At 38.2% G+C, this 22,139-nt stretch overlaps 1 protein-coding gene across 33 annotated transcripts in view; it reads left to right on the top strand.

Annotated features, from left to right (window-relative positions):
- The window catches only part of PRKG1 (protein kinase cGMP-dependent 1), a 1,681,227-nt gene extending 1,668,661 nt beyond the window's left edge, over positions 1 to 12,566 (top strand). For all 33 annotated transcript variants that reach the window (XM_055561124.1, XM_055561106.1, XM_055561119.1 and 30 more), the window contains 4 exons: positions 5,054 to 5,176; positions 5,259 to 5,321; positions 6,551 to 6,617; positions 8,145 to 12,566. In XM_055561124.1, the coding sequence (XP_055417099.1) occupies positions 5,054 to 5,176; positions 5,259 to 5,321; positions 6,551 to 6,617; positions 8,145 to 8,243 (352 nt within the window). In that variant the 3' untranslated portion in view covers positions 8,244 to 12,566. The remainder of the gene's footprint in view (positions 1 to 5,053; positions 5,177 to 5,258; positions 5,322 to 6,550; positions 6,618 to 8,144) is intronic.
- The last annotated feature ends 9,573 nt before the right edge of the window (positions 12,567 to 22,139 follow it).

Below are 22,139 nucleotides of genomic sequence, written 5' to 3'. Positions count from 1 at the left end.
TGTATGCCCAGTAGTGGGATTGCTGGGTCATAAGGCAGCAATCTATAGATTCAATGCAATGTCTATCAAGCTACCAATAGTATTTTTCACAGAGCTAGAACAAACCATTTCACAATTTGTATGGAAATACAAAAAATCTCGAATAGCCAAAGCAATCTTGAGAAAGAAGAATGGAACTGAAGGAATCAACCTGCCTGACTTCAGGCTCTACTACAAAGCCACAGTCATCAAGACAGTATGGTACTGGCACAAAGACAGAAATATAGGTCAATGGAACAAAATAGAAAGCCCAGAGATAAATCCACACACCTATGGACACCTTATCTTTGACAAAGGAGGCAAGGATATACAATGGAGAAAAGACAATCTCTTTAACAAGTGGTGCTGGGAAAACTGGTCAACCACTTGTAAAAGAATGAAACTAGAACACTTTCTAACACCATACACAAAAATAAACTCAAAATGGATTAAAGATCTAAACGTAAGACCAGAAACTATAAAACTCCTAGAGGAGAACATAGGCAGCTTCTATTTTATAAATAAGCTCATTTGTTTCTTTTTAAAAAAAATTGGATTCCATATATGAGTGATATACGATATTTGTCTTTCTCTGACTTAACTTCACTCAATATGACAGTCTCTAGGTACATCAATGTTGCTACAAATGGCATTATTTTGTTCTTTTTTATCATTGAGGAATATTCCACTTTTATAGAATGTTTGTACCACATCTTCTTTACCCTTCTGTTGACAGACATTTAGGTTATTTACATGTCTTAACTATTGTAAATAATGCTGCTATGAACATTGGGGTGCATGTATCTTTTCCAGTTAGAGTTTTCTCTGGATATATATGCCCAGGAGTGTGATTGCTGGGTCATATGGCAACTCTATTTTTAGCTTTTTAAGAAACATCTATAATATTTTCCTTAGTGGCTACAACAATTTACATTCCCACCAACAGTGTAGGAGGGTTGGTTCCCTTTGCTCCACACTGTCTCCAGCATTTGTTTCTAGATTTGTTTGGTGATGGCCATTCTGACCAGTGTGCGGTAATACCTCAATGTAGTTTAGATTTATTTGATTTTTCTAAGGTCTATTTAGGTCTTAACCCAATCAAAAGTGGGGATGTTGTTTTTGTTATATAGAGCTGCATGAGCTGCATGTTTTCCCCCAGGAGTTTTATTGTATCCAACATTACAGTTAGGTCTTTGAGTTTTGTTTATGGTGTTAGAAGAGAGTATTCTAGTTTTACACATAGCTGTCTAGTGTCCACAATACCACATTTTTAAGAGACTGTCTTTATTCTTTCCTTGTCTGTTGTAGATTGATCAAACGTGTGTGAGTTTATTTCTGAGCAAAAATGTTTTCTTAATTTAAGAGACATTTAGGGATTAATATTGTTGGTGACCAAGTACAAATTGAAGTTCAGCATTTCTTTCAGTTTCATGTTAACTTCAAGTAAAATTAAATTGAATAGTTTTTTTTTTAATTTTGAAAAGCATGGATATATAATAATCTTGTAGGTCTCTCCATCTACATAGAGAAATGTATGAAATTATATTTGTAACTATCTATTATTATTTAAGGGCATTGGGTGATTTTTCGTTTGAAGTAATTTTATATGTTTCACGTATTGCATGAATATCTTGGACAAAACATACATGACTTGCAAAAACAACAAAAATCACCTTTAATAAGTGATTTTTGTTGTCTTTCTAATAAAAGTGAAAGTTGCTCAGTCGTGTCCAGTTCTTTGTGACCCCATGGACTATACAGTCCATGGACTTCTCTAAGCCAGAATACTGGAGTGGGTAGCCTTTCCCTTCTCCAGGGGATCTTCCCAGCCCAGGGATCAAACCTAGGTCTCCCGCATTGCAGGCAGATTCTTTACCAGCTGAGCCACAAGGGAAGCCCTGTCTTTCTAAAATAAATACAAAAGCAAAAATATAAGTTAGAAAAAACATGAAGCTGTTGACAATAAATCCAAGATGTGGTGGTGCTTCATTTTTATAGTGAAAATAAAAACTGGCAGGTTACCTTGAGAGCAAAGAGAATATTCAACCATAACATTATATAAAGAGAAAATCCTTAAATTCTAGGAGAATACTAAATAGAACTGAATGTTAATACATTATAAAACGTGGTTTAAACTGACAGGTAACAGTTAATGACAAAGTAAACAGAAAATACTTATTACACAAAAATAAGCTCAAATGGATTAAAGACCTAAATGTGAGTGAGACTGGACACTATAAAACTCCTAGAGGAAAACATTAAGTCCAAAACACTCTCTGACATAAATTGAAACAATATCTTTTTTGATCCATCTCCCAGAATAATGGAATAAAGCCAGAGATAAATAAATGGGACCTACTTAAACTGGAAAGCTAAGGAAACAAAATGAAAAGACAACCCACAGATTGGGAGAAGTTATTTGCAAATGATGTGCCCAACAAGGGATTTAGTCTTCAAAATTTACAAACAGCTCATGAAATTTAACATCATCAAAACAACACAATCAAAAAATGGGCAGAAGACCTAAACAGACATTTCTTAAAAGAAGACATACAGATGGCCAAAAATCACATGAAAAGATGTTCAATATCACTATTAGAGAAATGCAAATCCAAACTACAATGAGGTATCACCACACACCAGTCAAAATGGATATCATCAAAAAATCCACAAATAAATGCTGGAGAGGATGTAGAAAGAAAGGAATTCTCCTACACTACTGGTAGAAATGTAAATTGGTACAGTCGCTATGAAGAACAGTATGAATGTTTCTTAAAAAACTAAAAATAGAGCTACCATATGACCCTGCAATCTCACTCCTGGACCTATATCCAGATAAAACCATGGTCAGAAAGGATACATGCACCCCAACGTTCATTGCAGCACTGCTTACAATAGCCAGGACATGGAAGCAACCTAAATGTCCATCAGCAGATGAATGGATAAGGCAGCAGCAGCAGTGAATATATACAATGGAATATTACTCAGCCATAAAAGGAATGAAGTACTGCCACTTGCAGCCACATGGATGGACTTAGAGACTTTCATACTGAGTGAAGCCAGAGAAGGAGAAATATCATGACATCCCTTGTATGTGGAATAAAGAAAGAAAATATACAAATGAACTTATTTACAAAGCAGAAACAGACTCACAGATTTACAGAACAAACTTATGGTTGCCAGGAGGAAAGGCCTGGGGGAAAGGGATAGTTAGGCAGTTTTCAACTAAAATGAAAACACTACTACATTTAAAATGGATAACCAACAAGGTTCTACTATATAGCACAGGGAATTCTGCTCAATGTCATGTGGCAGTCTGGATGGGAGGGGATTTGGGGGGGAGAATGGATACATGTCGGAGAAGGCAATGGCACCCCACTCCAGTACTCTTGCCTGGAAAATCCCATGGATGGAGGAGCCTGGTAGGCTGCAGTCCATGGGGTCGCGAAGAGTCGGACATGACTGAGCGACTTCACTTTTACTTTTCACTTTCCTGCATTGGAGAAGGAAATGGCAACCCACTCCAGTGTTCTTGCCTGGAGAATCCCAGGGATGGGGGAGCCTAGTGGGCTGCCATCTATGGGGTCGCACAGAGTCGGACACGACTGAAGCGACTTAGCAGCAGCAGCAGCATGGATACATGTGGCTGAATCCCAATGCTTTCCACCTGAAACTATCACAGCCCTGTCAATCTATACTCCAATATAAAATATTTTTTTAAAGTACTTGCTACAGAAAATAGGGACACAAAACTTAAGGCAGATACTATCCTACCCTTTTTAAGTAATTCATTGTTTTCAGCTTTCTCAGTAGAAGGAAATAATTTGAACTGCTATTAAAAAATATGACAGACAGAAAATAATCCATAAAATGTCTTCCCCCAAGAAATATGAATAAACACTGTATTAGAATAATTTCCAAGGAAATCAGCTATCAAGTCACATCATAATTATTTCTGAACTTGGGAAATGTGGTGGAAGGAGTTAACTTTAGTCACATCTGTATTCCCTGAGCCAGGCACAAAGCCTGGCTATCCAAGGATGGATAGGTAAATAAACCAAAAGATTTGGTTTAGAGGGATTGGATACTACATCCTTTCTAACAAAGAGGAGGTCTTAGGTTAGGTTATCTCTGAAGGCTGATAACGAAGGAGAAAAGGATAGGAGGAGCACTATTCTGTAGGAGCATTAGTTCAACAAATATTTACTGACAACTTACTCTGTGCTATGCATTCCCCCAGACTCCGGGAATACCAGCATGGAACTGGAAGAGAAGATGGGTATAAAACAAATACCAAAATGAAGTAGTTACAAAGTACAATAAGTGGCAAAAAAAAAAACAGTTCTATAAGAGAGTATGATAGGTGAATCTAACTTTAAGTTCTGGTATTAGATCATTACATTATGTCAGTTGATAGTGGTTATATGATTGGCTGTATTAGGTTGCTCACAGTAGGCCTTTTTGAGTAATCAACATAACACTTAAGCTAAGACTTCATAAGTGAGGCATTAACCAGGAGGCCTGGGAAGAAACTTTCAGGCAAAATGAACAGTGCCCTAAGGTGGGAGAGTATTTGGTCCTTCAGAGGAGCAGAGAGAAGACTGCTATGCCTGGATCCCAGTGAGTGAGGGTAGAACTGGTCTAAGATGGGGTCATATCAGTGATGTTCCTGTCACCCATTCTAATGATGTTGGAGTTCAAGTGTAATCAGTGAGCTTGCAAATGTGAGAAAGGGCTGAAAAATAGAAGAGGCTTTCTGAATGACTAAGGACAGCAAGAGGGGTTAGTCACCAGAGCTAGAAAAGAAACGAGGGGAACAGTGGACAAACCTGACCCATTTAAGGGTTTTGCTAAATGATTTGCTTTGCAAGGTTTCTACACCATTTTGCTATTGATCAAGTTTGGTTCCACTACCCCTATTAATATATGTCTCCAAATAAGAACTGATGTCATTTGTGGAGTTGTTAATAACACTGTAACTTTTCTTGTTTAGAAAACTAAATACTATCTCTCTTCATATCTGTCATTCTTGAAGCCCACCTTTCTCAGGCCCAGATCCTATGAAAACCTATAACATCATATTGAGGGGGATTGACATGATAGAATTTCCAAAGAAGATTGCCAAAAATGCTGCTAATTTAATTAAAAAACTATGCAGGTGAGCATTTCAACCACATTGTTTTTCCCATTATGATCCTTTAAAAAAATAGATTTTTTAACAATTATTATTTTATTTTTAGGGATAATCCATCAGAAAGATTAGGGAATTTGAAAAACGGAGTGAAAGACATTCAAAAGCACAAGTAAGTGTTCTTATAACTTACGGTTTAAGAGTTCAGAGAATATTTCCCGAGGCTGATGTTTTTAAGTTAGTGGTTATATAACTGATGCAACTAGTCTATAGGAGCATCCAATGAGACAGGCAAACTAGTTAGCCTTGTTATTTAGGATCTTTCTAGTTCCGTCTCAAGGACTTTATTTAGACGCATTTGATCCTGTGACATTCTAAACAACAGATTCACTGAATTTAGTTTTTCCCAACTCCTACTAATTAGGACTTTTCCTCTCCAGCATGAATAAGAAATATATATTTTTAATTCTGAAAATCTATTCTCTACCAGAATATTAAAAACAAAAGTATGCCACTATATATCATGCCTCATTTTTTAACTAAAACTAAAACATTTTTTCAACCATTTCCTAATTGGATGCTATGACAGTGGGAAAAAAAGTACAGAGTACAGTCATTTTTTAAAACAATAGCAGCGTCTTAAATAGTAAACCTTACCCATGTTGATTGAATGTTCTAAAGCTAAACCAAGATCATATTGGTCTTTCCCGATTGGTTTCTGTAACATGCAGAGGAAATTCACATCCCTACCAAAGGAATGCGTTTACCAGAATACCTATGAATGTCTAAAAAGCCTGCAGGAATTTCATGGAATCATTTGCTAATGATGAAACCTTTCAAAGAGAACAACACCAACAAAGACCTTTGTGATATTTGGTCCCCATTTCCACAAAAAGCCATACTCAAAGTACCTTCACTGTACCAAAAAAAGAAAGAAAGAAAAGGAGATATGGATACATAGAGACCAAGACAGTGATGTGTAAAGGTTAATTAACTGAGGCTGCCCAGTGACAAAGATGGAAGGGTAATTTTCCATCCTGACATTTCATTCCCTGATTCTACCTTCTTAAAATAACAACCTGTAGGGTACAGGGCCAAGCATATTATGGCATTTATTAAGTTATAATGATCATTTTGGAACAAGGTCATGACTGAAATAACTAGAATCAAAAGCAATTGCTAGTTGGTCTTTAAAATTTTGACAATTAGATTTTTTTTAAAAAAACACATTCCACTTAATAAGCTAACATTTAAAATCTGCAATTAAATAGAAAACATTATTCTCATAATGAAAATGTTTGCTTACCTGTTTTCCATCAGTCATGGATATCATATAAGTTGTTTTGAGAAGGTTTTAGCTGAGGTAAAATGTCTTTAACTATCTACTTTTTCCTTTTTTAGATGGTTTGAGGGCTTTAATTGGGAAGGCTTAAGAAAAGGCACCTTGACACCTCCTATAATACCAAGTGTAAGTAAACTTTCCAGTTTGTAATTGTGTGATACACATAAAGGTATTTGTCAGTCATCAAAGATCTGCTATTTCAAAATTTTTATCCTATCATCAGCTTAAAATATAGGAAAAATAGCAGATTAACATAATGACATCTTCTAAAATTCAAACTTATAATGTGTTAAATATACAAGTGTTGACAGAAGAGTATAATGAATCTCTTTTTCCACATACTATAAAAACTTTAAACATCTTTGCACAAGAATATATTCACAACCTTATTTAGTCATATTCACAAATTATTTTCAATTTCTGCACATTCATGTATTGTCTATACAAGATGCAATAAGTTCTGTAGTGTGTACTTGAGTATACTTAGATGAGTTAGGATAATCTGTTATTCTTACCTTCTGTGTATGACTCCACCATGCTCTGTCTCCAAGAACCCAATCCAAATGGGCCACATCACAACATTCCCTGCCCTGTGGTTTTTTGTTGGGTTTAGACAACAGTTCAGCTACCAGTTTCAACAGCTTTCAATTCCTGGCCAATATCATTTCATTTATGCTCCACATACTTCCTCCTCCCCTGCCCCCATAGTTCTTTAAAGTATTCCAAAGCACAGTTCTTTTAAGTATTCCTAAGCACAGTTCTTTTCTTTTGTTGTTTGACCAGGCTCTAAAAGAAAGACATTCTCTTCTAATATATCAGGTATTTTGTTAAACTACTAGTCCACGAAGCGGACTAAGTGTTTACACTGTGTTAACCTGAAATAGATTTCAATTGACTGCATTTATATTTTTGTTCAATACAGCATCTATCTAATAAAATATATTCAGTCTTAACTAATGAGGAGAGGGATGTTTTGCACTCCTGAGCTTTTCATTTATATACATCCTTTTTTCTGGGACTAATTTAAGACCACTCATTATACAGAAACAATTTCTGTACTTATTATTTTAATTTGTATGCTTATATTTACATTTATTCACAAACAAAGTAAAGTACAGTTGTTAACTGCATTCATGAAGTTGTCTTTTTAGAACAAAGGCAGAATAAGAAACTTTAAGAGGAAAATAAAAGCCTAAAGTATCCTAACATACTCACCAGGGGTCTCCTTTTATGCAACAGTAGCATTAAATTAAATATATATATATATATATAAAAAATATGTATACAAATATATAATAGAATATGAAGTTCTAAATATTATAGAATATGAGAGAAATTAAAGTCTGCTTCATCACCACTTTTATTTATGCTCTGCATATTGAACTGCCAGTAAACTTGTAAGAGTTTACAGAGATGTTTTTAACTATTTCTTTTAATCACACAACTTACTCTTTCCTAGAGTGTAAACCCTAGAAGGGTAAAAACTATCCCTATTGTTATTCACCACTGTAATCCTTAATACAAAGGACAAATCCTTTGTATTTGTATTTGGCATGGTAGACAGGCCAAAAATAGCCACTGACTGAATAAGGAATGAATAAAGAATGCTTTTAAAAATCTAGCTTGGAATTCCACTAATACTCTTGTTTACAGGTTGCATCACCCACAGACACAAGCAATTTTGACAGTTTCCCTGAGGACAATGACGAACCGCCGCCTGATGACAACTCAGGATGGGACATAGACTTCTAATGTATTTCTCTTACCTGCTTCTGCCTTGCTGAAGACAGCTTTTTCTAAGACACAGCTGCCAGCAAACCTGAAGGAAAGAGAGAAGCTGAGTGCTTGGGGTCACCATGATGCCTTTGATCGATGCTGCTCCAGTAACTAGTGGCATTAGGACTTATTGCTTAGATGACAATAATGCTCTTTACATGTTTTCTGTTTGAACCTAAATATAGCAGTTGACATGGTGGTCCTGAAGCAAAGCCTTTCACCAGTAAAGAGATGTTCTCCACTGTTGCAATGATCTTGCTTTGCTCTGATTATAATTTGAAAGACTGTAAGAAACACTTCAATCTAGTAAAAGAGTCAGTACCTTGCTAGAATTATCAAGAAGATCAAAAAATAATATATTGGGTACGATAGATTACTATGGTACAAAAACTGGACTCCTCCCTTGCTTCAGGTGAGGGTTGTCGGTTCTGTTTCTGCAAGCCAGTGTATATACCGCACACAAGAGGACCACACATGTGTTGGTCACAGAGGTCATGTCAAAACAGTGCTAGAAGTTTCATGATTTTATTTCCCAGCAGTGCTGATGACGAGACTGAATGTTACCTTTCCTTTCGGACAGATTTTAACAATTGGTATGATAAAAGCACAACCGCTATGGATTCTGCTGAGAAATTTCATAGCAGGTACATACGTGTTTTCACAGAGGACTGAAGAAAAATCAACATGCATGATGTATCTGTTCCTTTCTTTTTGATAAATTGGCATGACAGAGTGGGGGGAAAAAAGCAATTCACAAACCATTTCATATTTTTTTAAATAGTGTGCTTAAAGATGGTCCTGGAAATAAATGACTAGCAGCCAATTGGTTTTTATTTGTTACCTAACACACCCTCAAACTGAGGCTTAAAATATTCCCTTTTATAAAAATAAACCCTTACGATAGGGTGGGGTGGAGAGGGATTAAGATCCATCCAAAAAAAAAAAAAAACTATATAGGTGCTATGTATATCTTTCATCTGTAAATGTCAGTGTCTGAACAGACAACACAAATTCTAATCATTATATGTGTAGCCAGAGAATCAAGCATTTTCACTCAAGTTATCAAACCAAACTCCTGTCAGATTTCACTTGTACAACATAGTCTAAGGTAAAGGGAGAAAGGTGACTAAAAATGTATTTGAACTAGCTTCCTGTCTTAGGCCTGAACCAAAAAAAAAAGAAAGCACAAAACCATTGATTCACCAGATGAGAAACCTAACTTTATGAGGTCAGGAACAAGTGTGAGATTACCACACTGGCCAGGTGTGAGATTACCTTTTTGTCCATGGCAATATGTGTCTATTAACATGTGAAAGGAGGAGGGAGGAGAGAGAGAGAAAGAGGAACCTGCTATCTTAAAAGTAAATTAGAACAGAAATATTACAAATCTGAAATATCATAATAGCTAGGAAAAGGTTAGGTTTGAAAATAACAAATTGATTTCATGGAGAAAAGAATTGGCAAAGAGTCCTTTATTGGCAGGCCACTTGACAACTATTAGCTGTCCTAAGCAACAGAGCCAACTAGCATTATACCTCCTTAGACAAATGTGTAATTTTACAAGCTGTCATCCTGATTTGAAACTGTGTGAATATGGCATATTAAATAGAGGTTTGCTTTTTTGTTTTAAAAACTCAATCAAATGTATACATTTCTATAAAACATATGTCCAACTAGATCATTATATAGTATTCAAGAAGGCATATATTATGATTTTTGTTTGAATTTTTCACAAGACTTTAGAATATGATACATTATCAAAACAACAATCTAAGAAACATTTGGAGAACAAAAGTACTAAGGCCATATTATATGTAATTACAATAAATTTAAAATTTTGATCTTAAGATATTATTATTCTCATATTATTGGATTTTTCCCTCCCTTAATAATTTCTCAAAATTGTTCCTCAAGATACCTTCTTCTACGGGTTTTACAAAACAATATTAAACATATCAATCTAAAATCCAGCTAGTAATGCTACTTCAGAAGTTTAATATTGCTTTTAATTTGGGCTTTTAAAAATATATAATTGCAACATTACAGTCAATGTTCAGTGATCTTTTTTTTAAAGACAGTGGTTTAGGCATGCCAAAGTTTTGCTAGAAAATGAAATTTACCTAGTCATTTTAAATAAGAGAATCTTCTCCTGCAACTTTTAAAATATCCCAATAGCCCCAGAAATTAGCACTTACTCTGGATTTGGAACTATGGTTCAAGTCTAAGACAACCAATATGTTCAAGTTTTGTGGAGAAGGAAGAAGCGGCATTGAGCATAATGTAACTGGAGGGCATTTCTCCCACTTGTTATTGCATCTTTGCTCATTTCACTTGTGGCACTGCGTTAGGCTGTCTAAAGCAATCACCAAAAAAATACAGGTGAACTACATCTTACAAGAGTTACTAAGAGAAAACATTCATCTAATGTTCAACAGTGAATTTTAAGGATTTAAATCCTGTCTTAATGACACTAGGGCTAAACTTCATGGCTGGCTTCATAAAGCACATCCCACTTTATTTCTGAATTTTTCATGCCCCTTCTCATTTCTTACAAGAACATCCAGATAAGTTAGAATAGTGCCAACTTGTTTGATCTGCTAACTGACTTTCTTGTTAATATTTCAAGTACGGAATATAAGGGCTTTCTGTGTGTCCTGACTCACAGGAAAACTGAAAACTGCCAAGGAAAGGAACATCATTATACTTGAGATAGATTGACTACATTAGGGAAAATGATTTCTGGAAATTTGCTATGAATGATTTTTATGTTTCTACCTTCTTTAATATAGGAATCAGATCCACATGCCATTTAAAAAAATTTATTTTTATTATATTCTTTACAAATCATAATTTTTACCTAAAATTATGGAATATGCATGTGAAGCACACATGTATACTATATAAATTCAACTACTGAATTTTTCCTGTTTCATTTCTAAAAGACTGAACTGATGGTGAACTTAAAGAAGTCAGCTACCATGAACATAAGGCTATTGGAACTAATTTCATACAGTAGAGGTGATTTGTGCATTCTCCATAACAATGTTTTCTTTCACAATAGGACCACAGACAAATATTTATGTAAATAGATATTTTTGTGTGATATTTTGTGGTACATATAACTTTTTTTAGTGTTTCACAGCATTATTATTTCATTTAATTTGTATGGAATAAAGTTTTTAGGTCCAAGTAGACTTGAATTAATGTCCTGATTGTCAGTATTATTGAAAATTCTGTCAACTGTACTGTTCTTCATCCGTCCCATAGTTTAGAACATGACCTGGCTATCTGGCATTGTTGCAAGTGCCTTAAATTCATGGCATCCTATTAAAAAAACAAATTTGGTGTTATGCTGCATGACAAAGACAAACACACCTCAAAACGTGGTCCTTTCTTAGCTTGCTGCGTTTTACAGTTCTTTCTGCTGACAATTTATAAGCCTTTATTATATAATATTGATGAATTACAGAAATGATGAAGTTGTTCTCTTATTTCTGTTCAATGTACCAGAGCTGTGTATCTGTTAATGAGATACAGCGTCATTTCTGTGAAATGTATAAATGTATGTGCAGGTCAAATTAATATATGACATACTATCCGTCTGTATACAGGTATTCCTGTTTTGCTAAGTTGTGCAGATTCAGTTTAAAAAAAAAAAAAACTAGTGCAGTCAAGTTATGAAATCTCCTTTTTTAGACTCTGTGAAAAACCATCCAACTCAAAAGAAAAATTGGAAAATGACTGCTAACCAAGCCTCATCACGAAACCAATAATGAACAAATTGCACCACTCAACAAAACAGGATGCTTCCTCTGAGTTCTTGTATATGCAAACCACTTATACGGCAAGTTTTCACCAGACCTAGAAAGCTAAACGTTGACCCTGTGTTGTTAGCCCTCCTCTTTATCTGCCCTTGCATCAACAGACAGAGCTCTGGGACATGACAGCGACTCAGAGGTTTGGACTTCCGAGTAAAGGGACGTTTCTTGAAGCATCATCTATCAAATTTATTTCAGTGTATGATGTTTTTACAACTGGTCGGTTCTTTTGTATTCTTACAGCCATGGCTATTTGATTGTCCTCTTGCAATTTGTTCTACATGAAAGAGTCCTTTGTTAGCAGAATGCAACAACTATCATCCGGTGGTCACTGACCACTTGCACTCTTTTGATGTAGATTAAAAACTTTTTCATAAACTTAACCTGCTTTGATTTGCTCTGTATTTTTCCTGCAGCTGTAATTGCCGAGTGCCTGTTGTATACTTTATAGAGTTGAAATAAAAAAATAATTACTTTTGAACTTAGTTGATGTTTAATTTCAGACAAGATTCCAAGGGCGGAATTGGTGTATTAAAACTGAAATACCATGTAGTGCTTTTGAACATTGTAGAAAATACTTATAAATCAAATGTCCCTCAAAAAGTGATATATTATTTATTGTTTAGTTGCTAAGTTGTATCCAACTCTTTGGCGACTCCATGGACTATAGCCTGCCAGGCTCCCCTGTCCATGGGATTTTCCAGGCAAGAACACTGGAGTGAGTTGCCATTTCCTTCTCCAGGGGATCTTCCCAACCCAGGGATTGAACCCACATCTCCTGCATTGCAGGCAGATTCTTTACCACTGAGACACCAGGGAAGCCTGATCTAGTACAAAAGTAATCCAACAAATCTGCTTAAAGAGTTCAACAAGGTTAACATTAGGCCATCCAGTGTCACACTTGGCGGTCTTCTGTGCACAACTACCACACCACCACCATCACCACTACTACCGTGCACTCCTTTTGGGGCTACCCCCACTCAAATTCTTGAACTAGACTGAGTGCATGCATGCTAAGTCGCTTCAGGAGTGTCCAACTCTTTGTGACCCTATGGACCGTAGCCTGCCAGGCTCTTCTGTCCATGGAATTCTCCAGGCAAGAATACTGGAGTGGGTTGGCATGCCCTCATCCAGGGTGTCTTCCCAACCCAGGGATCGAACCTGCTACTCTTATGTCTCCTGCATTGCCAGGAGAGTTCTTTACCACTAGCACCACCTGGGAAGCTTGAACTAGGCACACAATCAAAGAAGCAGTATATAAGAATATAAGACATGCTAAGAGGGAATTATTTAATATGAACACATGTATACCTGTGGCAGATTCATGTTGATATATGGCAAAACCAATACAATATTGTAAAGTTAAAAAATAAATTAAAAAAAATAAAAGTACACTTCAGCATAAAAAAAAAAAGAAAAGTAACCTCATGAATCTTTGTCTAAGGTTTGCTTACCTGATCCCTCTGTTAACGTTTACATGCATAAAGAATACAGATTTAAAGAAAAATATGATCAAAAAGTCAACTTCTCAAAGCTCTGGTGAACCTTCTTGCTACATTACTTGAATGATACACAAATTAAAACTGCTTGGAACATAAAGTTTCACTTCATCTAACTGCCTTTGGCTTGTTGACATCATATTATCAGACGGTGAATTGAAACCCCTTTGTAATGAAAACTAGAGATTCAGCTTTCTTAGGCTGTCCCCAGGGGGGGAAAAAAAAATACTGTGTCACTATAGCTCATTCAAAAATTTCATTTTACTCTACACACAGAACTGAACTATAAGTTTGTAGTATTCACCATTTTTAAGTTCTATTATTTTCATATACTTTTCTAAGAATGATCTTCTTTGACCCTAGAAAATTATTTTCTTTGTACTAATCACAGTTTTTGCAGAGGCACACAGATCAATCCTCATGATTATTAATGGAATTAGAAGAAGAGGATGTTGCATCCATGCCACTGTCACATCCTGTATGTTAATTGCAATTGAAACAAACAACTGAACACTTATTTGATACAATAAGAATCAATACTAAATTTGAGATGAATGAATTAGTAGTGTGATCATCCAAGATGATCATGTTATGTTTGCAGACCTACCCTAACATGCACAATTATAACCCTGAATGTGTTACGTACATAATATATAGTCACAATGCTCATATTCTTTTCCAAGAGTTCTATTCACAGTTTGCTTCTGTATTCCATATTTCTCCTAATTCAAAAGGACTCTATTTTGATATTTGGCAAAACTAATACAATTATGTAAAGTTTAAAAATAAAATAAAATTAAAAAAAAAAAAAGGACTCTAAATTGATAATTAGTAGTGTTTACCTCTGGCAATTTTTTCTCACCCAAGATGAGTGTATGAAGCAAAAGACACATCCATCCATATGCCAATATGCAAAGACAAACAGGCTAAGTCTCAGACTCATGAAAAAAAAAAAGAGGAAAAAAAGGAAAAGACCAAGGTACCCCTATAAGCCACAAAGTCTGGCCACAGAGTTCATAAAAATTAATACACAGGCTGATGATATATATTCTAGGACAATGTTTTCCAAACATCAATGTCATAAAAATATCTGTAGGAAATATGGCAAAAAAACATAAATTGCCTGCAACGGGCGCGCTAAAGCGCAGGCGGCTGCGACGCTAAAGTGCGGCCCGAGAGGAGCCACCCCACGTCTGAGATCAGGGGCAGAAGCCTGGAGGACCGCATGCCCGAAGGGCAGCGGCCAAGAGGAGTTACCCCACGTCCGAGGTCAGGGGCAGTGGCGAAGAGTGCCAGACTGCAACGGTGCAGGAACGGCTGAGAGGAGCTACCCCACGTCCGAGGTCGGGGGGCGGCCGAAAGGAGATACCCAGCGTCCGAGGTCAGGGGCGGTGACAAAAGGAGTTACCCCGCGTCTGAGGTCAGGGGTGGCAGCCGGGAGGAGATACCCCACGCCCTTAAGCCCGAGGCCAGGGGCGGTGGGTGGGAGGAGCTACCCCATGCCCAAGGCCAGGGGCTGTGGCCGGGAGGACCGACCCCACGCCATGACTGCACGGGCACAGGAGGGCCTAGAGGAGCTATCCCATGTTGAAGGTCAGGAAGGGTGGTGGTGAGGAGATACCCCTCGTCCAAGGTAAGGAGCATTGTCTGCACTTTGCTGGAGCAGCTGTGAAGAGATACCCCACGCCCAAGGTAAGAGAAACCCAAGTAAGACGGTAGGTGTTGCAAGAGGGCATCAGAGGGCAGACACACTGAAACCATACTCACAGAAAACTAGTCAATCTAATCACACTAGTACCACAGCCTTGTCTAACTCAATGAAACTAAGCCATGCCTGTGGGGCAACCCAAGATGGGCGGGTCATGGTGGAGAGATCTGACAGAATGTGGTCCACTTGAGAAGGGAATGGCAAACCACTTCGGTATTCTTGCCTTGAAAACCCCATGAACAGTATGAAAATGCAAAATGATAGGATACTGAAAGAGGAACTCCCCAGGTCAGTAGGTGCCCAATATGCTACTGGAAATCAGTGGAGAAATAACTCCAGAAAGAATGAAGGGATGGAGCCAAAGCAAAAACAATACCCAGCTGTGGGTGTGACTGGTGATAGAAGCAAGGTCTGATGCTGTAAAGAGCAATATTGCATAGGAACCTGGAATGTCAGGTCCATGAATCAAGGCAAAATGGAAGTGGTCAAACAAGAGATGGCAAGAGGGAATGTCGACATTCTAGGGATCAGCGAACTCAAATGGACTGGAATGGGTGAATTTAACTCAGATGACCATTATATCTACTACTGTGGGCAGGAATCCCTCAGAAGAAATGGAGTAGCCATCATGGTCAACAAAAGAGTCTGAAATGCAGTACTTCAATGCAATCTCAAAAACGACAGAATGATCTCTGTTCGTTTCCAAGGCAAACCATTCAATATCACAGTAATCCAAGTCTATGCCCCAACCAGTAATGCTGAAGAAGCTGAAGTTGAACGGTTCTATGAAGACCTACAAGACCTTTTAGAACTAACACCCCAAAAAGATGCCCTTTTCATTATAGGGGACTGGAATGCAAAAGTAGGAAGTCAAGAAACACCTGCAGTAACAGGCAAATTTGGCCTTGGAATATGGAATGAAGCAGGGCAAAGCCTAGTAGAGTTTTGCCAAGAAAATGCACTGGTCATAACAAATACCCTCTTCCAACAACACAAGAGAAGACTCTATACATGGACGTCACCAGATGGTCAACACCGAAATCAGGTTGATTATATTCTTTGCAGCCAAAGATGGAGAAGCTCTATACAGTCAGCAAAAACAAGACCAGGAGCTGACTGTGGCTCAGATCATGAACTCCTTATTGCCAAATTCAGACTTAAATTGAAGAAAGTAGGGAAAACCACTAGACCATTCAGGTATGACCTAAATCAAATCCCTTATGATTATACAGTGGAAGTGAGAAATAGATTTTTTTTTTTTTAATTTTCAGAAAATCTTTTATTTTTCCACAGTAGTAACAAATCTTTATCAGTTTTCACAATAAAGAGCCAGACAAAAAAATGAGAAATAGATTTAAGGGCCTAGATCTGATAGATAGAGTGCCTGATGACTGCGGAATGAGGTTCATGACATTGTACAGGAGACAGGGATCAAGACCATCCCCATGGAAAAGAAATGCATAAAAGGCAAAATGGCTGTCTGGGGAGGCCTTACAAATAGCTGTGAAAAGAAGAGAAGCAAAAAGCAAAGGAGAAAAGGAAAGATATAAACATCTGAATGCAGAGTTCCAAAGAATAGCAAGAAGAGATAAGAAAGGCTTCTTCAGCGATCAATGCAAAGAAATAGAGGAAAACAACAGAATGGGAAAGACTAGAGATCTCTTCAAGAAAATTAGAGATACCAAAAGAACATTGCATGCAAAGATGTGCTCGATAAAGGACATAAATAGTATGGACCTAACAGAAGCAAAAGATATTAAGCAGAGATGGCAAGAATACACAGAAGAACTGTACAAAAAAGATCTTCATGACCCAGATAATCACAATGGTGTTATCACTGACCTAGAGCCAGACATCCTGGAATGTGAAGTCAAGTTGGGCCTTAGAAAGTATCACTATGAACAAAGCTAGTGGAGGTGATGGAATTCCAGTTGAGCTATCCCAAATCCTGAAAGATGATGCTGTGAAAGTGCTGCACTCAATATGCCAGCAAATTTGGAAAACTCAGCAGTGGCCACAGGACTGGAAAAGGTCAGTTTTCATTCCAATCCTAAAGAAAGGCAATGCCAAAGAATGCTCAAACTACAGCACAATTGCACGCATCTCATACGCTAGTAAAGTAATGCTCAAAATTCTCCAAGCCATGCTTCAGCAATATATGAACCGTGAACTTCCTGATGTTCAAGCTGGTTTTAGAAAAGGCAGAGGAGCCAGAGATCAAATTGCCAACATCCGCTGGATCATGGAAAAAGCAAGAGAGTTCCAGAAAAACATCTCTTTCTGCTTTATTGACTATGCCAAAGCCTTTGACTGTGTGGATCACAATAAACTGTGGAAAATTCTGAAAGAGATGGGAATACCAGACCACCTGACCTGCCTCTTGAGAAATTTGTATGCAGGTCAGGAAGAAACAGTTAAAACTGTACATGGAACAACAGACTGGTTCCAAATAGGAAAAGGAGTACGTCAAGGCTGTATATTGTCACCTTGTTTATTTAACTTATATGCAGAGTACATCATGAGAAACACTGGACTGGAAAAAACACAAGCTGAAATCAAGATTGCCAGGAGAAATATCAATAACCTCAGCTATGCAGATGACACCACCTTTATGGCAGAAAGTGAAGAGGAACTAAAAAGCCTCTTGATGAAGGTGAAAGTGGAGAGTGAAAAAGTTGGCTTAAAGATCAACATTCAGTAAACGAAGATCATGGCATCTGGTCCCATCACTTCATGGGAAATAGATGGGGAAACAGTGGAAACAGTGTCAGACTTTATTTTTCTGGGCTCCAAAATCACTGCAGATGGTGACTGCAGCCATGAAATTAAAAGATGCTTACTCTTTGGAAGGAAAGTTATGACAAACCTAGATAGCATGTTCAGAAGCAGAGACATTACTTTGCCAACAATGGTTCGTCTAGTCAAGGCTATGGTTTTTCCTGTGGTCATGTATGGATGTGAGAGTTGGACTGTGAAGAAGGCTGAGTGCCGAAGAATTGATGCTTTTGAACTGTGGTGTTAGAGAAGACTGTTGAGAGTCCCTTGGACTGCAAGGAGATCCAACCAGTCCATTCTAAAGGAGATCAGCCCTGGGATTTCTTTGGAAGGACTGATGCTAAAGCTGAAACTCCAGTACTTTGGCCACCTCATGTGAAGAGTTGACTCATTAGAAAAGACTCTGATGCTGGGAGGGATTGGGGGGCAAGAGGAGAAGGGGATGACAGAGGATGAGATTGCTGGATGGCATCACTGACTCGATGGACATGAGTCTGAGTGAACTCCGGGAGTTGGTGATGGACAGGGAGGCCTGGCGTGCTGCGATTCATGGGGTCACAAAGAGTCGGACATGACTGAGCGACTGATCTAATCTGATCTGATCTGCCAGCATTATACAGTTATTTTGAGGTTCAGCCCAGTAATCTTAATTTATAACAAGCTCCTACCTTAGTTTATTCAGATGAAAACACTTATATGCATTTATAGAAGAAATGCAGGAAAATATGGCCCATGGGAATGGTAGGATCAAGGAGGAAAGAAAAAATTAACAAAGTGTCATTGAAGTCTAAAGCCTACTAAATACCCTCAAAAATGTTTAATAATATTTATATTCTACCTATATAGATGTCATTTGCATTTTCCATATTCAAATAGTATATTACTAATAAATTATTTTTTAATGGAATAATACACATCTTTTGCATGTGTGTGTTGTTAAACACTTCTATTGGAATACAACTGATTTACAATTTTGAGTTAGTTTCTGCTGTACAACGTCAATCAGCCGTGTGTGTGTGTGTGTGTATCCCTTTCCTCTTTAGTCTCCCTCCTGCCCCCTCATTCCATTCCTCTAGGTCATCACAGAGCACTGAGCTTAGCTCCCTCTGCTATAAAGCAGCTTCCTGCTAGCTAGCTATTTTACACATGGCAGTGTATATATTGGAGAAGGCAATGGCAACCCACTCCAGTATTCTTGCCTGGAGAATCCAGGGACGGGGGAGCCTGGTGGGCTGCCGTCTATGGGGTCGCACAGAGTCGGCCACGACTGAAGCGACTTAGCAGCAGTAGCAGCAGCAGTGTATATATGTTAATGCTACTCTCAGTTCACCCCCCACTCCTTCCCACTCTGTGTTCACAAGTCCATTCTCTATGTCTGCACCTCCATTCTTGCCCTCCAAATGGGTTCATCAGAACCATTGTTTTAGAGTCCACGTGTGTGTTAATATACGATATTTTTTTTCTGACTTAATTCACTCTGTATGACAGGCTCTAAGTTCATCCACATCACTACAGCCGATTCAATTTCATTTCTTTTTATGGCTAACAACTCCATTTTGTATATGTACCACATCTTCTTTATTCATTCATCTGCTGATGGACATCCAGGTAGCATCCATGTCCTGGCTATTGTAAATAATGCTTCCGTGAACATTGGGGTACATATGTCTTTTTGAATTATGGTTTTCTCAGGGTGTATATGGAGAAGGCGATGGCACCCCACTCCAGTACTCTTGCCTGGAAAATCCCATGGATGGAGGAGCCTGGTGGGCTACAGTCCACGGGGTCGCTAAGAGTCGGAAACGACTGATCAGCTTCACTTTCACTTTTCACTTTCATGCATTGGAGAAGGAAATGGCAACCCACTCCAGTGTTCTTGCCTGGAGAATCCCAGGGACGGGGGAGCCTGGTGGGCTACTGTCTATGGGGTCGCACAGAGTCGGACATGACTGAAGCGACTTAGCAGCAGCAGGAGCAGCAGGGTGTATGCCCAGTAGTGGGATTGCTGGGTCATATGGAAATTCTATATCTAGTTTTTAAAGGAAACTTGCTTATTGTTAGAGAAATGTGAATCAAAACTACAAGGTACCACTTCACACTGGCCAGAAAGGCCATTATCAAAAAATCTACAAACAAATGCTAGAAAGGGTGTAGAGAAAAGGAACCCTTACACTGTTGGTGGGAATGTAAACTGGTAGAGTCACTGTGCAGATCAGTACATCCATATCTTGATTTAAAAAGCCAAAAGATGAATTTACACCACTTCTGGCATCTGGTATACCAGGGCAGGATGAAAAGTGAAAGTGTCAGTGGCTCAGTCGTGTCCAACTCTTTGCGGCCCCATGGACTGCAGTATGCCAGGCTTCCCTGTCCGTGGAATTCTCCAGGCAAGAATACTGCAGTGGGTAGCCATTTCCTTCTCTAAGGAAATCTTCCTAATCCAGGCATCAGACCCAGGTCTCCTGCCTTGCAGGGGAATTCTGAGCCACTAGGAAAACCCCCCAGGACAGGATACTAGGAGTTTAATTTGCATGATGGATCTTAGTCCTCTAGGGAGAAATGATAATAGAGACGTCAGCAGGATTTTGACTTCAGTTCGCCAATCTCCTGTATCCCTCCCTGAGGAATTCCCTGCCTTGGCTTGCTTTGGGCATTAAAAGGGGAGCCTGTCACTCTAAGCTCCCTGGGTAGCTCAGAGTGTAAAGAATCTGCTTGAAATGCAGGAGACTGGGGTTCCATCCCTGAGTTGGGAAGATCCTCTGGAGAAGGAAATGGCAACCCACTTCAGTATTCTTACCTGGGAAAACTCATGCAAGATGGATCACAATCCCAATCGCCAGACAGGAGCCTGGCAGGCTAAGGTCTATGGGATCACAAAGAGTCAGATGCGACTAAGCAGCTAACACACACATTACTCTAAGCAGGAATGTTAAAAGCCAATTCTTGCTTCAGTACATCCTCCCTTCCTTCTATCACTGCAATGGGCAATTCTCCATCTATGGCTGATGTATCAGCTTTAGAAGCAGAGTGAGGACGGCAATCAAGAAAAGCAGAGCTCCTAGCAATCCACAAAGGTTTTATGGTGGAATATATTGTTGTTTGGAAACACTACGATTTGATTTAACCTATTTTATGATCATAACCTTGCCCATTCTTGTTGATACAGCTAGCAAGCACAGAATAAAGTCAAGGGCTGATTAGACTCAGTGTGGGAATTCAGCAATGTGAATAACCCACTCTCAGGTAGAAGATTCCAGAATATGTCATTAAACCCTGAGTGAGGGGGCAGTAAAGACTTGATAGAATTCACTCAAATTTCTAGTCCTTTGTTATAATGAAGATAGTTGTGCCAAACATACATTTTAACAGGGTAATGATGGAAATATGCTTAGAACCCAGACCATCTAAAGTTGGTGCAGCAAGTTACTTGGGCCACTTGGGGCAAGAAGCATGAGGTCTAGTGGCCAGAGAAGCAAAGAGTCTCAGCAGAAATCACATAAGTCACAGGACTGGGAAATTTACAGTTCCTAGGGAGAGCGTGATTCCTCAAGATTTTTTTCAGAAGAGATGAAAGCCTGAAGATTTTAGTAATAAATGGTTGGAAAAGGAAGAAAACACTACCTTAACTATAATTATGATGTCATATATATAGCTCCTTGCTAGGTTATAAGTGCCGCAAATTGCTTCGTAAAGTGGCGTGAATTACTGGGGACTTGATTTTCTTATCCAAATGAGGATTACTAAAGTTCCTTTAGTAATAAAATTCTGAAAATTTAAGTTTCTTTTACTTTTTTGAACATACTTTTCCTTATTTTTCAAAAGCAGAGTTTGGCATACTACGGCCCATGGGCCAAATCCACTTCAACCCCCAGTCTATTTTTGTAAATAAAGTTTCATTGGAACAAAGTCAATACATATTGTCTAAAGCTGCTTTCACACCACAACAGCATGTGGGTTGAATAGTGAGAAAGAAGCAATATGGCAATGAAAGTCTAAAATATTCACTGTCTAGACTTTTCTAGAAAAGTCTACCAAACCCTATTCAAAAGAAAGAGCTTACAATAGACCAGTG

The sequence above is a fragment of the Bubalus kerabau genome, chromosome 22 (genome assembly GCF_029407905.1).
Source record: "Bubalus kerabau isolate K-KA32 ecotype Philippines breed swamp buffalo chromosome 22, PCC_UOA_SB_1v2, whole genome shotgun sequence".
Lineage (NCBI taxonomy): Eukaryota > Metazoa > Chordata > Mammalia > Artiodactyla > Bovidae > Bubalus > Bubalus kerabau.
This window is presented reverse-complemented; position numbering and strand designations above follow the sequence as displayed.